The 16,652-nt window shown below is 46.1% G+C and overlaps 1 protein-coding gene across 1 annotated transcript in view; it reads left to right on the forward strand.

The window, feature by feature from the left end:
- Positions 1-16,652, forward strand: part of zeb1b (zinc finger E-box binding homeobox 1b) — a 49,266-nt gene that overhangs the window by 20,953 nt on the left and 11,661 nt on the right. The window contains exon 2 of the mRNA XM_062379450.1: positions 13,077-13,232. Coding sequence (XP_062235434.1) covers positions 13,077-13,232 — 156 coding nt within the window. The remainder of the gene's footprint in view (positions 1-13,076; positions 13,233-16,652) is intronic.

The following is a 16,652-nucleotide window of genomic DNA, read 5'->3' on the forward strand; positions in this document are numbered from 1 at the left end:
TGTCTCCTCTGGCAGGTACTGGAAGTGTAGTGTCAGCGCTCTGATGGCCTCCTCAACTTCCTCCTTCTCTCAAGATAAAACTTCCCCTCGTCTGCAAGAAAAGACATGAGCAGGTTACACATGACTGCTGTGGAAACAACATTACCACTGTGTTTTGGTAATCAAGTGACAGATGAAAATTCTGGCTTAATTTTAAACAGGAAAAATGCTAACACATAGACTCCATGAGAGTCTCACATTGATGTGGAGAGACAGTTTCTCTTTCTGTTCTCGCTTCTTTTCTTCTCCCTCCCTCTCTCTCTGTTCGTGTCCAGTCGGGGCACCTGGGAGGAAGCAGCTGTAGGTGGTGATTACAGTTTAGAGACTCCAAAATAACCTCTCCTCCTCCCTGCTCACTCTCTCCCTCAGTTCTCTCCTCCTCAGCCACCCTCTCCCGACCTTTTCTCTGAATCACCCCGTCGCCCTAAAAACAAATAGGAGAAGTGCAGAATACAAGAAGGAACGCAGAAGAAAAGCAGCCCACATGCTCTAAATTATCTCAATTCTGTGCTGCTAGTCTCACAGGGGCTTCATTAATGTCCCTTCCTGTGTGTGTTTGTTGCCATGTAAATAAAGTGACTACTACACGCCACCCTGCTCATCAATATGAGCGACGGTGGGCTCAGCTCATACAGATGAACACGGCATGAATAATCTTAGCTGAGCATTGCTGCATATGACCACCCCTCTCTCCACCCACATCCAATGTGTGTGTGCATGTGTTTACTGTGCTAAAGCTCCCATCAATCACACGCCCAAGACCTTTCAGCAAGCCACACACACACACAAACACACACACACACACACTTTAAGGTACTAACACGTACACACTCCTGCTGAGTTTATTAAAAGCCAGTGTGTTATCACTGATCTGTCTGACAACAGCTGTACACCAGAGCACAGCAACACATACACACACACACATGCACACATAAACACACAGGCGGCTCTAACACAAGCCATCAGCACAAGCCACACTCATGTCAGTGGTGTGACAAGAAGTGCTAGTCCTTGGACAGAACTGTCTTTCTTTCCTCTTCCTCTCGGCTACAGAGCTCATCTCCACGGTTGAACAGGAAGGTCAGTGTGCAGGGTCACGCGCTGCCCAGTGGAATTCCCCCTGAACTGCAGGGAGCTCACAAGAGCAAAACATATCTCTGTTTGACCCAGTTCAGATACTGTCAATGTCGGAAAACACTAAGCACGAGCTCCTCTTCTATCCACGCTGGCTTAACCTCAGACAATCTTTGCTCGGGCAGAATCTGTAAAGCTCTGGTGAGGTTTTCTATGGTCAGGTCACAAACTGCGAATGGGAATATCAGCCCTGATGTTTGCTGCCCTCAAGCAGGGGTTAGATCTATTGGGTGTCCTTGGTATAGCTTTGCCTGTATGTTTTTTAGCAAATCCCTGAATCCCTATGAATGCAGCCTTCCTGGAGGAAGTCATTGCTCCATGGAAGTCCCATGGGGAGTGGTGTTGTGTAATAAAACTCATAAAACAACTGAGGTCACAAGGACAGGTCACTTGTTAAACAGAAAGTAATTGAAGAGATCTTCTGATAGACAGCCATTATCATTATAGCTGTAGTTTTTGCTTCTATCAGACACTGTGTTCCGGCGTTTCTACTTGGGTGTAGGTAACTATCCCAGAAAACATCTGGCTGTTCCCTGTTGAATGACTTCACATCATGGCTGACATCACATGGGATAGTCCCGAGAGTGCAGTCCAATGATTGCAGTGTGCTTGGGTAATAGAGGTCCCCACCCTTTTTGCGTACGACAAAAACCCTGGTCTTAGTTGCTACCCCCGGAGGCTAAAGGATGAAGCTAGCATCTGACCAGAGTGGGAAAGAACATGACGAAACTGAATTAGGGACAATACAGCTGTATGGACTCTGCATGCCATCAGAAAGAAACCGCGTTGTTTGGCTGGCAGTTGCATTAGTCCCACAATTGCAACGCACTCAGTCTCAGAGTCTGGTTGACCTACTTTTGTTCCGTTTCCACGCTCAAAAGCAACAGCTCATTTTTCTGCCGTTTATGGCTTCATTTTGTTTTGAGTCCTTTGTTTACACATATAAAGATGCAGTATGTAAGCTGCAAGTGGCTGTGAAGGAGAACTGCCTAAAAACCCTCCAGGGGGCTTGAACAGGGGCATTCCCAAGGCAGCAAACTGAAGCAAAGTAATACACATTGGGAATACATGTGTAAATAAGTTTAGACGGCGAAAAACACACAAGTACACGCTCATGTGACTTGACTTCACACGGAACCAGAAATATAAAAAAGAACATAGAAAGAAATCCCTGGGTGAGTGTAATCCAATGCTGGAATATACTAAGTGAGGTGATATAACCGAGTTCATCAGAGTCCCACAGCAGCACTGTTTGACACACTGTAGGCCCATTACTGTAGATGGCAGAGGGGAGTGAAGCCTGAAACATGCTTCTGCGACTGCGTCTGCGTCTTTTCACGCCGCTGTGGCGCAAGACTCGTTTTCATTCATGCTTCCCCAACCGTTGCGCGTCTTACAAAGCAATTCTGCGCCAGAACACTAGGCGGAGTAATGCTTTTTGTCGAGACGACCTTAGAGACGCCTTCTTTCTTCTTCGTCGATTGTTTATTTACATAGCCACTGCGGCTCCTCGTAGCCTTTTTCTGGCGGACAAATCCGCCAGTCAGTGACAGGTTATACAAGTGATCATACTATCGGATATCTTCTGCCAAGTGCTCTTCTATTTGGTCCATATTCGTTCTTCTAAATCTTCCGTGATTTCTGCCGGTATTATGGGGCATGAAACCGGAAATGCAGCCCCTGAAGGGATGTAGAGCACATGGTAGAGCAGACCAATCACAGCCTTGCGGGCGGAGTGAGCTTGCGGTGCTTTGCCGTAAATTTTAGAAAAGGGGGTCGACACCCGTCAGCACGTAAGGAGGGATACATAAGCACGTAAGGGACCCGGAAGGGCTCTTGCGCTTACGGGCCCGTGAAAACGCAGAAGCATGTTTCAGGCTTGAGAGCTCTGCACACATCGATTCCCCCAGCTGGCCTGTCGATACGCCCCTTCGAATTCTGACACAGCCAACTAATGGTCTCTGGGGTTAGTGGCAACCAGACACACGCCCACGCACCGTTCCAGCACCTCTGGGTGTAATGGACAAAAAAGGGCCCGTCAATACATCAATACTTGACGACCTGCATTTACCTGCTGCCTCAGCCATTTCACCACTCAGCACCATGTTGTGAGGGTACATTAACAATGGTGCTTACTCGATCTGCGATTTTTCATTTTGTCCGCCCCTGCTCCACAAACCAAAGTTTACATGTAGCTATATTAAGTTCAGTCCCAGTATAGAGCTGGAAATCGGTGGACTAATTTGACCCCCTCATCCACAGTGAGGCCTTGCACATGACACATGCCAATCCGCCACGAGATTAAAACAAAGATAACGGGTTTTAATGGTATGATTGGTCTATACACACACACACACACACACACACACGGGCCGAGTTGTTCTCGCCTGGTTTAGCATGACAGATGTCCGTAACTGTCCATGTGACACACTGTCTGTAGTCCAACCTCATGGTCATTTAACAGCAGGGTAATGGTGTGAGCAGTGCTGGTTGACTGCTCTTCAGCTCTGGCCGCCCTGGAGGCTCGTGTAGTGGGGAGCAGGGGGCCAACCCTTCCTGATCACAAGGGGAAAAGGCCACTCTGCCCTGGGGAGAGGAAAGGACGATAAGGTGAGGGGAGGGGGGGTATGACAAAAGAGCTTTTTGTAGATGTACGTTTACGGCATTAACCCCTTTCTCCTCCCCGCTTCACATGAATAACAAGAAACCACTGTGACATCTGAGCAATAGCCTGGGGCAGTGCGTTTGATTATGTGTGTGTGTGTGTGTGAGAGGGGTCGTCCAGGACATTTGGCCTCGGGAGTCTTGTGACAGAGCTGACATTCTGGAGAAATGAGAGTGTGGTCAGCTGTTGTCAAAATGCCACAAAGAGCAGGATTTTTTACAAAAAAGATCTCTCGCTGCACTTTTTCATGTTAGTGTCAGAATTAGTGAAGCCGTAGTCGGTTGTCACCATGGATCTCGGAGCACGGCTTCACGGAGGTGTGCTGAAATGCTGATTGTGATGCTGTATACGCAATTGCTGTACAAATTTGATGTAACCAAATAAGAAAAAAACAAAAGAAGCACTTTAGGATTACTTCTGGACTCTGTACTGTTTGTGTATTTGAATACAAGTGGGTACAAAGTGTGTCTGTGTGTGTGTGTGTGTGTATGTGTATGGCCTGTCCCCGATGGCCTGTCCCCTCAATGAGACATCTGTCAAGAAGAGCCACAGATTCAACACCTGACCTTTACTGAAGTGCAGGCAACCACAGAGTGCACACACACTAATGTTGTCCATTGCCCTCCCTTCTTTGGTTTGTCTTTCTTCTCTGCTCTCACTCCCTTTACGTCTATTCAGTTTTTATTATTCACTCACTTTTCCACCCTTGCTTCAACCTTTTATGACTCCTTTTCCCAGCCTCCATTTCTCCTCTGTGCTCTCTCTGACTCTTTCTCTCTCAGTCAGTCTGACAGTTTGTGACACTCCCTCCCCGGGGCAGCCATCAGTTCAGATGAGCATTGTATGTGACAGGCCAGCTTTGCCTTTTTAAGCCATTAGCGGTTCCTCTCCTCCCACCCTGCCACCACTCCTCTCTGTGTACCTTTCCTGAACATTTTGTCATTGTGCGCATTCATCCCTTGCTGCTGACTGGCAATCTTTGTTTTAATCTACATAACAAACACAGTCTCGACTAGAGGGAGGAACTGATGAGTAACATGCTTCACTGTTCTTAATAAACTGATGTTGGATTTACTGATGCTAGTCTGTGCTAAGGTACACTTACAGGTACACAAGATCTAATAAGATCCAGTTGGAGAATTGTTTTGCAGTATGTGTCCCTCCCTCTTCATAGGCCAGTGTAATTCTCCCTGCTCTGTACTCCCCCACAGTAAACTGTCAAGCCTAATACAGGCAGGAATGTCCAGTCACCTGCTCCTAAAATGCAACAGCCCTGTGCTACACTAACCTAATATAGACCTGCACTACTCAAGCAGGTTGGATAACACCGTTATTGCTCATTGCATATATTTAAACACACCTCAGTGTGGCCCAGCTCAGCTGTTAGGCCACAGCCCTGCTGTGTGGAAAGTAAAACTAAAAGCTAGGCCAATCTATGATATGGGTAAATTGTAGAAAATGGTTGAATTATATTAGATTGAAAATATGCTCAGATAACAAAAAGTGATGGATTAGATATATTTGTTCATAGTTATTATACAAGAAACAAAACATATTTATGATCCCAACAAAACATTTTTAAATGATCCCTCACAGATAAAACCATGCAGTAGTAACTGGAACAAATGGTAGCATTTCAGGCGTGTTAGGCATAACTTGGAAGTGCTGAGCCATCTGACCCATGTGTATCTGTGACAGCGTTTGGATCAAGCTGTGAAATTGGACTCTGTTGTCTGACAACACATAGAACAGGCTCAACTGTTTGGCCTGCCTCTTGTTGATCATAAATGATTAGAACACCACTGGATGCGTTCGCCCGTCGTGCGGCCTTAATGCATGAGCGGATGAATTTCACGGTGCTCAGACAGTATCTGCTGACCCAGTCGGGTTCCCGTCATTAGCGTTGCAGAGGTTGGATAAAAAGTAACCAAGCCATGTAATGAAGTTCGATGCTGCTGATGTAACCAGCTACATTTACACAGGCTGAATACCTTTAGTCAGTTGCTCTAATAATATCCTCAAAGAGCCTCCTCTGAAAGTGTCAGTCCTAGACACAAACGGGAAAAATCAAAGGGAAGAAGACCATTATTCCACTGTGCAGCTTTCACAACCCATCAGTCTGTAGCTGCAGCCTGAATGGAGTTTGACAGCAGAGGTGGCAGGGACATTTTATTTTGCCTGCAACACTCCAACGAGTCTTGACGGAGGCTAAAGCCTGAAACATGCTTCTGCGACTGCGTCTGCGTCTTTTCACGCCACTGTGGCGCAAGACTCGTTTTCATTCATGCTTCCCGTTGCGCGTCTTACAAAGCAATTCCGCGCCAGAACACTAGGCGGAGTAATGCTTTTTGTCGAAGACGACCTTAGAGACGCCTTCTTTCTTCTTCGTCGATTGTTTATTTACATAGCCACTGCGGCTCCTCGTAGCCTTTTTCTGGCGGACAAATCCGCCAGTCAGTGACAGGTTATACAAGTGATCATACTATCGGATATCTTCTGCCAAGTGCTCTTCTATTTGGTCCATATTCGTTCTTCTAAATCTTCCGTGATTTCTGCCGGTATTATGGGGCATGAAACCGGAAATGCAGCTCCAGAAGGGATGTAGAGCAGACCAATCACAGCCTTGCGGGCTGAGTGAGCTTGCGGAGCTTTGCCGTAAATTTTAGAAAAGGGGGTCGACACCCGTCAGCACGTAAGGAGGGATACATAAGCACGTAAGGGACCCGGAAGGGCTCTTGCGCTTACGGGCCCGTGAAAACGCAGAAGCATGTTTCAGGCTTAATGTAACATTAGCCAGTTTGTGTTTGGTTGGCTGCCTGGTGATACAGAGGTGTTGCTCCTCACTTGAGACAGAATGGAAACAACTTTTTACCCAGGTGTGATTCTAATGCTTTCCTGAAAGGCATAAATATTTGTGTTGCTGTCTTGGTGTTGGGTCTGTGTTCGGGGTCATTTGTAGTGCAGTCACTAGTGAAAATATCCAGTCAAATAAATGGTAGAGTTCATTGTGTGGTATTGTTTGAGTTGCTTTCACACATGTACACCTAAACTTCAATAGAGATCACCCGTAGGAACTGTATGTTTCAAAACAAATGTCAAATCCCTTGAACAGGACATTAAACAGAACATTACGATGTGTAAGGCCTGAACTTGAGAGTGAGTGGGCATTGTGATGTTGTTTCTGTTGTTCATCTTGAATGCTCTACACAGGCGCCACACCTTGCCCTATCGAACAGATTACCTCCAGTAAGTGAGGACGCATCCCTCACAGACAACTCTCCAGACCTAATTCTCTGGACATCGACTGGACTTAGGATGCGAACACGGTTTTGGTTTAAAGGTCTAATAGCTGATAGTCCACTGACAGAAACAAGGCGGAAAACACACTCTGATGGATGAACCGTAAAAAGCATAAAAAAATGGAGCAGAGCGGTAAATGAGAGAGCAGGAGGGAGGTGTTGCCATAAGCGTGACTGCAGGTTTTCTGGTCTTAACAGAATCAACAGAAGATGTTTCCTCTCCTCACGTCTCTTGTTTTAGTCTTCCCCTACTCACCCACCTCTACCCCACCTTCTGTTGCCTGCCTAAATTGTACATATCCAGATCAGTGTGATGGGTGGGCATTCTCTCACCAGAGGCCTGCTGAGTGTTTGAGAGCTGGAGCAGGCCTCAAACACTGATGGAGGGAGGCCGAGGGTCCAGAGATACTCTAAGTAGGTAGCATGTGTTGGTGGGGGCTTCGTTGGGTAGCCTCCGTCCTTTGGAACGTTTTGTCTTAGTTGAATGTTTTGCTCTGTGATGGATACGCAGCCATTGTCACGCCCCCCTTAGAATGATTGAAAGCCGTCTACATACTAAGCATGCCTTTTTACAACTTCGTATACAGGACACACGTACACACTCTTCACTCTCACTTAGGTGTACCAGAGTTATTATCTTGGATTGGGCTGTCTCACCTCCAACATAAACATGGGTGACTAGTGTATACTCGGTGGCCAAGGCATTGCTCTGTGTGTGCGTGTATGTCTGTGTGTGTGGTGTGATCACACCCTCCGGTCCCTACCAGCCCACCTGGCCTTATTTAGAAGAGCTGAGAGGAGCCAGAATCAGCAACACTCAGAGGACACCCGGTGTAACAGAATGTGTGTGGCTCATCACCATGCTCATTACCCCCGGAGAGAAACACTATTGCCTGCTACTATCATTTGTACCTGGAACCACCTTTGACTCGAAATACAGTCTATTAACAGGCTGTCATTTTGGCACAATACTGGGTCTAACCCTGAGAGATAAAAGCATGTGCCCTTATAAGAAAAGCATGTAATAGGCAAGGTTTAGTAATTTTCTTTTTGGAAAAGGAGCAATCCACAATCTCTGAGGTGCAGTTAAATCTCTTTTTTGCTTCTCCTAAAACTCATTGACACCCACGACTTCCTTTACACTTCCAAGTGTCATCATGCAGATTACGAGAACAATAGTCCCCATTAGCAATAGTGTTATCATGGAAAGTGCTCATCAGATGGGAGATGAGTGACCCGCAGAGGCCTATTAGCTCACATGCTAAAACCTTGATCAGCATCATTAGAAAGACAAGAGCCCATTGTCTTCCAGCTCACCTCTGAAATGGTTCCTGTGAAGAGCTGCGCTCCACAGGTTGTTGAAGAGCTTTGCTTTTGATGGAATAATCTAACCGATTGTCTGCATTATGCATGTATTGTTATTTTATACTTGAATTTCTAGAGCTAATCTATTAATGAAAATGTTTACACTTACTGCAAATAAAGGGACTAATTCTCAAGACTGCTAGGTGAATCTACAGTATGTCTAGTGGGTGTGATTTTTTGGCCTCCCAACCTCATGATTAAGAGTCTTTTGATGTGGTTTGGGGAGCTAAATGTTGTGCTGTGTATCTGTGGAGGATATGACATATATTCCTAAATGCGACTTGCCTGCTATGGTCATGTTTGCCGAACCTTCTAATGGACAGACTGTGCATTAGCCACTAAGCAAGGATAGGAAACAGACATTCTGGACCCATTGTGGCCTAAACAGTTAACTGAGCATGTGATCCCTTACGGTTTGTCCACATTTGTATGTCTTAACTGCTAGTGCCAAACAGTCTTTGTCCGTTCTAAATGGTTTCGCAAGTTGGAGGCAGCCTGCGAACAGGCAAACCATGAAAAATCCCCAATTCTTTTGTTTTGTTATTGCCACTTGAGTTGACCTTCCTGACTCTGTGGGAGGAAGGCTGTTGTTTTAACAAAACCAGCAGCGTTTACCTCAGAGCTGAATGAGGCGCCTCACCTTGAGACGGCATACTTGAGGTTTTGAATGGCACAGCTTTGTTTTACTTTGGTTCAAGCTGGGTTTTTTTTGTAGTGGTTGGCTTCCCTGAGAAAATGACATTGCAGAGCCGCAAGGGCAGACTCTGTGACGGCAGGGTCTGTACTCTTTGAGGATGCCTGTGGTAGTTTCACCAGGGCCTGCCTGGCTCCATGCTCTGCATGAGATAAGTGGCGTACCTCAATGAGGGAGCCTCGTACCAAGGCTAAATATAGAGACACAAGAGAGGTAGAAGGACAGACAAAGAGGTGCTTCTGCTCATAATGAGTCAATCTGTCTAATCCCGAGAAGAATAACAGCAGAACTGGAATATTTGTTAGTAAATTGATTCAAATTTGTAGCAAGGAGAGAGCCCATCCTTTTGATCAGTCTCTTTAAGAGACAAACTCAGAGATAAAGTGTTTTGGATGTACATTCCACACATACCACCTACATGTTCTGGTGTGGTGCGGAAGTTCTGCACCCAAGATGTAAAGGTCCTGATCCCATACAGATGTCCCTACAGTTAATGAATCGAGATAAAAGCTTGCCACAGATGCTAATATGTGTTTTCACACGCTGGCTTTGCATTTGGGTCCTTGTCCCCCCCCCCCCCCCCCCCCATCCGATGTTCAGTTATTAAACCAGTCACTCACACCTTGAGGGCCTCCAAGCACAGAGATAGCTCCCTCCCACAGAGGTTGAGATACTGCCATTCCTGGCTGGCATGTCTCAGTGTAGGAGAGCAAAAACCTGGCAATCTGGTGTTGGAAAAGTTCAGTTAAAGTTATTTTAAATTGCTGAAAAGTCTCTTATTCAATCAAATCAATCAGGCCAAGATCAAACAGCAGGGTTCTAAAATAAGTGTCAACAAGTTTACACAATTACAGGACGGAGCCTACAAAATGACCCCCCTCCAACAGGATAATGTTGGGTCTGTTTTGGGAGTAACCCACCCAGTCCCCCATTCCTTTGCTAGTAATTGATACAACATGGCAGGTGTCACAACAACACATCCCTTTCTGCAGCAGGCATATTCAAGTGCCTGCTTGCCAGCTTATTTCCAAGCATCAATAATTCTTTCCGGATTAGAAACATGGGTAGCTACAATCAAGACATGATACAGTATTTTGAGGCTGCTGAGCTTGACTTAAAGCCATAGCCATGGTTACACGATATTATTTTCTCAAGTGCTCAGCTCCCTGCAACCTATGCAGGAAAGCAAACTTTCAGAAGTAAGTGCTTCACCTCCTCCACCTAGCAATGCTTTCTCTCTCAGATGCGTAGGAGTCGTCCTCCTGTTGTGTGCTAACATGCTAGCGCTAATGAGGCCAGCTGTCCAAACGCTCAGCCGGTCAGCCAGAAGGGACTGCAGCCTTTGTTGATGCTAGGTGTTACATCTCCTGTTGGAACACACACTTTTGTTTCATCACCGCCAACCATTTGGCACAGGAAGACCATCTCCTTACGCTCCCCGCACCACCCTCCATCCCTTTTACTCTTTCTCTCACCCTATTTGCTGTACTTTGCAGCTCCCGTTTATATTATCCTGCTCTCAGTTGCCACCTCCTGTCTGGGCACACCGCGCATTGATTTTCTCTCCACAGCTTTATGGTTGATCATTTTCTCCTGACACCATCCATGGAGAGTGTTGCCTTTGTAATCGCTGACCTCAGCTCCACACCTGAGTGGCTGTGGCCCTAAACAGCCTCTCAGACCTGTCCTGAAGTACCTCCTGTGTGAGAATGAAGAGTTGCACCCTTGTTGGGCTGCTGAACGGACAATATATCACCTGGCACAGTGGCTCTGACAGAAAAGAAAGGTGGGAATAGGGAAATAAAGGTGTGTAAGGGAGACAAGCACGAAGGGAGCAGCATGACAAGTATACAGCCTGGCAATGTTATATTACTTTAATTGTTTAACAGTTTAACAGTTTTACAGAATGGGATCCCATATTTGTGACTCTCAGGCCTTCACTCCTTCTGTTAGCTTGCCGGTTAACATTTTTATGGTACACCATATAGGGTGGAGGTACTCCAGGTACAAGGGATGTGAGTCATCTCAAAAACTACAGTGCTGTGGCACCACCACGTCATGGTTAAGTGAAAGAATTGTGGAGTGAGAAATAGTGCGAAGACAGGGAAAGAGGTTGTGAATGAAAAAGCTCTCCTGATGAACCCCGATAGGATTTTGCAGCTGCAGCACAGCGACGTTGACCCTACGAACGACTCGCCAAATAAGAGAGCTTCCCCCTCCTCCTCCTCCTCCACCACCTTTCATCCCTCCGCCCACACACCTCCTTCCTCCTGCCTCCTCCTCAGCCTGAACTCTGCTTGTCTTCGGTTTGTGTGAATACCAACTGGTTGTAGTGGCCCGCACAATGCAGAGAGAAAGGGAGAGACCTCGACAAAACAATTCTCATTGATTGGAACACAGGATCACGATTCTCCCGAGAAGAATATTAGCAGCCACTTCAGAAAGAGGTGGGCGAGTGGGGTTGGGGTGAGGAGAAGGTAGAGAGATTGAAAAAATGTTCAGGTGCTTTGTACTGGCCCGGTATATTCAGCGAGTGAATGCAGTTAGTGCGTGTGCATATGTGCGAGTGCTGTGTGTGTGTGTGTGTGATGTGAGATGAAGTAGCCTGAGAGGTAGTTTCAGTGCTGCAGTCCGGGCCCTCTGCTGACTGGGCTGCTCTCACAGGAGAATTGATTTGGCCTCCGAGAGGATCTGTATCTCTCTCAGCGGAACAGAGGGATGGAAGGTAGAGAGAGAAATGGAAGAAGAGTGGGTGGAAGTAACACAGGTGGAATTGAGAGACGGGGGAACAGGGTGGAAATGAGAAGACACAGGAACAAACGCACACACACAGGCACACACACACACACACAGACTCATCTGAAGAAGACAGTCGGTCAGGAAAATTTACTCCCCGTAATAACCCTCCCTGTAGGTTGGCTGTCTCTGTGTCTCCTGGCTCCTCCAGCCCATAACACAACCGACCAGGTCACATCGACTCCCACACAGCACACACACCACTTCTGCCTGCAATCTAATGATCTCACACTGGTACTGTCTGTGTGTCCGCAAGTGTCTCAAGTGTGAATTTTCTCTGTTTCTCTGCAACACAGAGCGTGTTGTTCAAGGGCTTGTTTTCCCCTGGTATATAACACAGGGGGACGCAGTGATCAGTATGTCTGTGCGTCAGTCCCTCTGTAATCAATTCGTATTCGGAGCTGAACAATTTGGTATATTTTATTAAAGTTCATATTTATGTCATCAGGTGGTGAAGTTGATATTGGCATTTTCATTGGAACAAGTTTGACTTGTTTACAGAGTATGGATTCAAAGGCATTGACTTGTTATTACTGGCATTACTCAATACTTTACATCTGGGTGGGTGCTCTGGGGATTTGTCCTCTCTTTATTACTCTTGTATTTACAGTAGATTCCAATCTTTCTTTGGTTTTCATTTGCATCATTTTATAATCATTAAGGCGTCAATAATTACCGTTTGCATTACTTTTTATTAGCCCCCTATTCACTCCCCGAGCCGTCTTATTTGCTCCCACTTTAACAACCCACTTTCCCCACAGGGTCATTTAAGTTTCATCTAATCAACTGAAGTTGGTGCATGATCTATTTAATTGGTGATTCAAGCTAACTCCACCCTCTTCCTTCAACCATTCCCTCTAATAGTTTTGACATTTACTGTATATTTAACCTCTGCGACTCGTGGCCTTTCACATTCAGTACTCATAATCAAGGAGCTCACACAGCATCCCTCCCATTATCTTTATTAAAGGATAGAAATACTAGAAGCGTGTAGCCCATTCGCTCTCTATTTAAGACTAATTAAAGAGTTGACACAATCAGACAAGTCCTTCTAACCTCTGTCACCCTTGTTCCCTTTGTGCAGTGACTAACTACAGTAATCTGGTGGAGGCGGGCTCAGAATCGGACGATGAGGACAAGCTGCAAATTGTGGAGGAGGAAAGTAGCCTGGCGGATGGGGCCGACTGCGACAGCACCCTGCCAGATGATGAGCTCCCCAGGGACCACTGCTGGGACCGAGGTGAGACTCATAGGTGGCATTGTTATTATCGCACATCCGCGCTGAATCATGCAAACACACATCACCCCCTTCACATTCACCATTTCAGCAATGTTCTGAAACATGTTCCACGTTTCTGCATTGTGGAAAAGTTCAGTATCACGATTCGGGACAATAGCACTAAATACTGTAAAAGAAACGTGATAGCTGCTTTCAGACAGGCACTGAACTCCGGATAATCTCCTGAAATTATCCAGAAGTGGACAACGCAAATGTCACAGTCAGTTGCTGGGGACATAGTCTGCAGTTTCCTCCTTGTAAAAAACCCTGGATAATGTTCCAGTGGGCCCATATAAGAAAACTGCATAAGATTCTCCACAGGATTCACTGCGAGCAAGTGAGTGTGTTGCTGACGTTTCTAACAACGACAGAGGCATGTGAAAAAAACAAAAAGAAATACAAATATCTCAGCATGAAAAAGACCAATAGAAGATGGTGACGATGTGGTGCTGTAAACAGAAGCAAAAAAGCTTTGCAGCTGAAGTTATACCTTACGTCCTGCCTCCTGCATGCTGCGTCACCAAAACTACACCTGTAGATTTAATGCTTAAATCATTTCAAGTGTCAGAAAAGATGGCATCTTAACATGTGTTTTGATGACAGTTATCTCCTTTCACTGTCAGTCCTGCCGTCACCAGGCCGATAAAGTGTTGGTGAACATGAGAGCTACTCCTACCTTCTCAGAATAAGAACCGTAGTAACTGATCGATCCAGCAAATAAAAGCAAATATGTTCTCATCCTCTTTATCTTTTTGTTTACGACACCAATTGTCTTTATTCTCATTTTGGCCTCAGATGACGTGATCTGGGGCTAAGTTAAAAAATGTCTCAATGACATCTGTACACCGTTAAGTACCAGGCTTTGTCTCATTGTGAAACGCGGAGTGTGAGGAAGCAGGTACTACATGTGGTGGAGTTCTAACCGAGGCAGGAAGCATGATATTACACAAAGACAATGCAAACAGAGGGAGAGACCTTCAAGCACAGAAAACAGCCTTGCGAGCACAGAGCCGGTGGAGAGGTTTACGGCACTGGTGGGCATTGGAGGGGCCTCAGTGAACTTCTTTTTACCTCAAACCATGAGGAAGTGACATCACAGGCAGCTGACGTCCACAGGAAGGGCTGACACACACACAGGCACACATACACAGACTCCTCCAAACAACAATTACAGGTGCTGAAGGATGTTGCTGTTTCAAGCTGGGTCCAAGGCTTCCATGCTGTGCTCCTGACCTGATACTGCGTGTGTGTATATAAATATGCATCAGTGGACTTGTGAGGCTGCTAGCCTCGGCTCTGTGCCAAGTACAGTATGTGCAAGAATGTGACAGGCCCATATGCAATTAGACACGTTGACGTGATTTTCAATCACAGGAATATTTATTGTGGAGTGTTGCATCTTGCAGAATTTGGCTGAATTTCTCATGGATGAGACTGAGGGGGAGCGTTGATTTAGCAATTGGCCAAGTAAGCCTTTGCAAAAATGTCTAGCAACCTATCAACATAATCTAGGGAGGGACTTTTCAGAAATTCCTCTTCCATGAGTTTACCTCAGTTGCAGCTCAGTTGCATGGTTTCAGACCTGTACACGGTGTAGCCACCTATTCCCCTGTCTGTTCCGTCATTTTCATCACTGCTCTCAAGCCGCACCTCTATTTTTTAAGGGAAAGTTGTGGGAAGAATAATGTCATTGGTTTTGGCCGGGCCCGTGAACATTATGCACTTCAAAAACATAAGTTACACTGTAACAGCTCAGCAAGCTGGCTCTGCTCCACAGTTCTGCCTGATCAGGCATATTTTCTTTTGCCTTCACTCATGTGCACACGCAAACACATGCAAGTACACACACACACACACACACACACACACACACACATACACACACACACACCTCTCTAGCCCTCATCTCATACATCAAGCAACATCTATGCTGTCACTCTACATCGGTCTGATGAAACATGCCGAAAGCCACAGTCCTTTAAACAAACACACTTCTCTCATCTCTCATCCCTTCATCCCTCCCTTTGCTGGTTTCACTCCTGAGAACTGAGAAGTCTCTGGTTCAGCCTTGAAAGATGACCACCACCCACTAATCTTCTCCTCAGCGTAGCCCAGTTTGCTTCAAATTAAAGCCTTGACACCCCGTCTCCTGAGACTGCTGCACTCCAAAACCAAACAGCAGTTTTTTTCAGCACTTTGCCATCTTTCTTTCCCTGCACTCCTTCTCTTTTTTTACACTACCATTCTCTCTCTCTCTCTCTCACTGTGTCTCTTGAATCATTCCTCTTGATTATAAGGTATCATGGGCCCCCTGCTAGCTGTCATTACTCATTCACTCTTAAATGATTATGTGGCAGTGGAGCAGCGCAGTGCTGGTGCAGTACACCGCAGCCTCCTGCTCTCCTGTAAGAACAGGCCGACTAACTCCCGGGAGGAGAAGGTAAAGAGAGAGAGTTAACTTGGCAGGGCCTCCACATTTGATAAGTTGTAGAGCATGATTACATCTCAGAGAATAGGCAGGGTGAAGTTGGAGAGCTTGGATATCATGAGGTTGCTAAGGCACTTAGTGACAAAGACCAGGTTTAACTGCATGAAACTACAGCCTAAGGCGGCAAGAAGATGAATTCTGAGAGTGTTTGATGGCCACTCAAGCGGAACTGCATAATTCCCACTAGCAGTGATGTTACAAGGCTTTCAGGCGTGATGACACTTACTCTTTCCTCCCAGCTGGCCTGACACTATGTTCCGTAGAACACACAGGAACACCTACATTCCTGTGTGCTATATGTCATTATGTGATGTTCAAACTGAGACACCCTTCTCAGAGAGCTAGGAAGAAAAGCAAGTGGAGACTACGCAGAAATGTTTCATTGCACAAGGTGGAACAGATCATCCTACATTTGTCTTTTCATTCACTTAACTCCTTTCGGTTTAACGTCTTTACTACCGATGGTGGAACTTTTTCAGCGGTTTGTGAAAATCCTTATCAGTGATAGTCTCTCCCCGTCCCAGATAGAATCGCTTGGGTCTGGTCTGGATGCACGACCACAGGAAGCAGTGGGGGCAGAGGTGAGCCAGGCCAGGAAATGCATCATGGGATAGCGTTGTATCATGTTGCAGAGAATGATGAGAAAGGAGTGTGGGAAAGAGGAATGAGTAGGTGGGCTGCTTATTTTGTTCAAAGACATACTGTAGTCAGGTTATGCAAGTTCTTTTAGATTTTCCGAACTGTAACAGAATGTCCCTCTACAGCCTCGCAGGGCCAGAGTTCTCGGGCTGCTTTCCACTTGTGCAGTGGTGCATTCACATCCCTGCGTCAGCACATAAATGGCCTGTGTGATGTTTCATGTCAGGGGAGCAGCCTGATAACACAGAGCCGCC

Source organism: Platichthys flesus, chromosome 21 (assembly GCF_949316205.1).
Source record: "Platichthys flesus chromosome 21, fPlaFle2.1, whole genome shotgun sequence".
In the NCBI taxonomy this organism is placed as follows: domain Eukaryota; kingdom Metazoa; phylum Chordata; class Actinopteri; order Pleuronectiformes; family Pleuronectidae; genus Platichthys; species Platichthys flesus.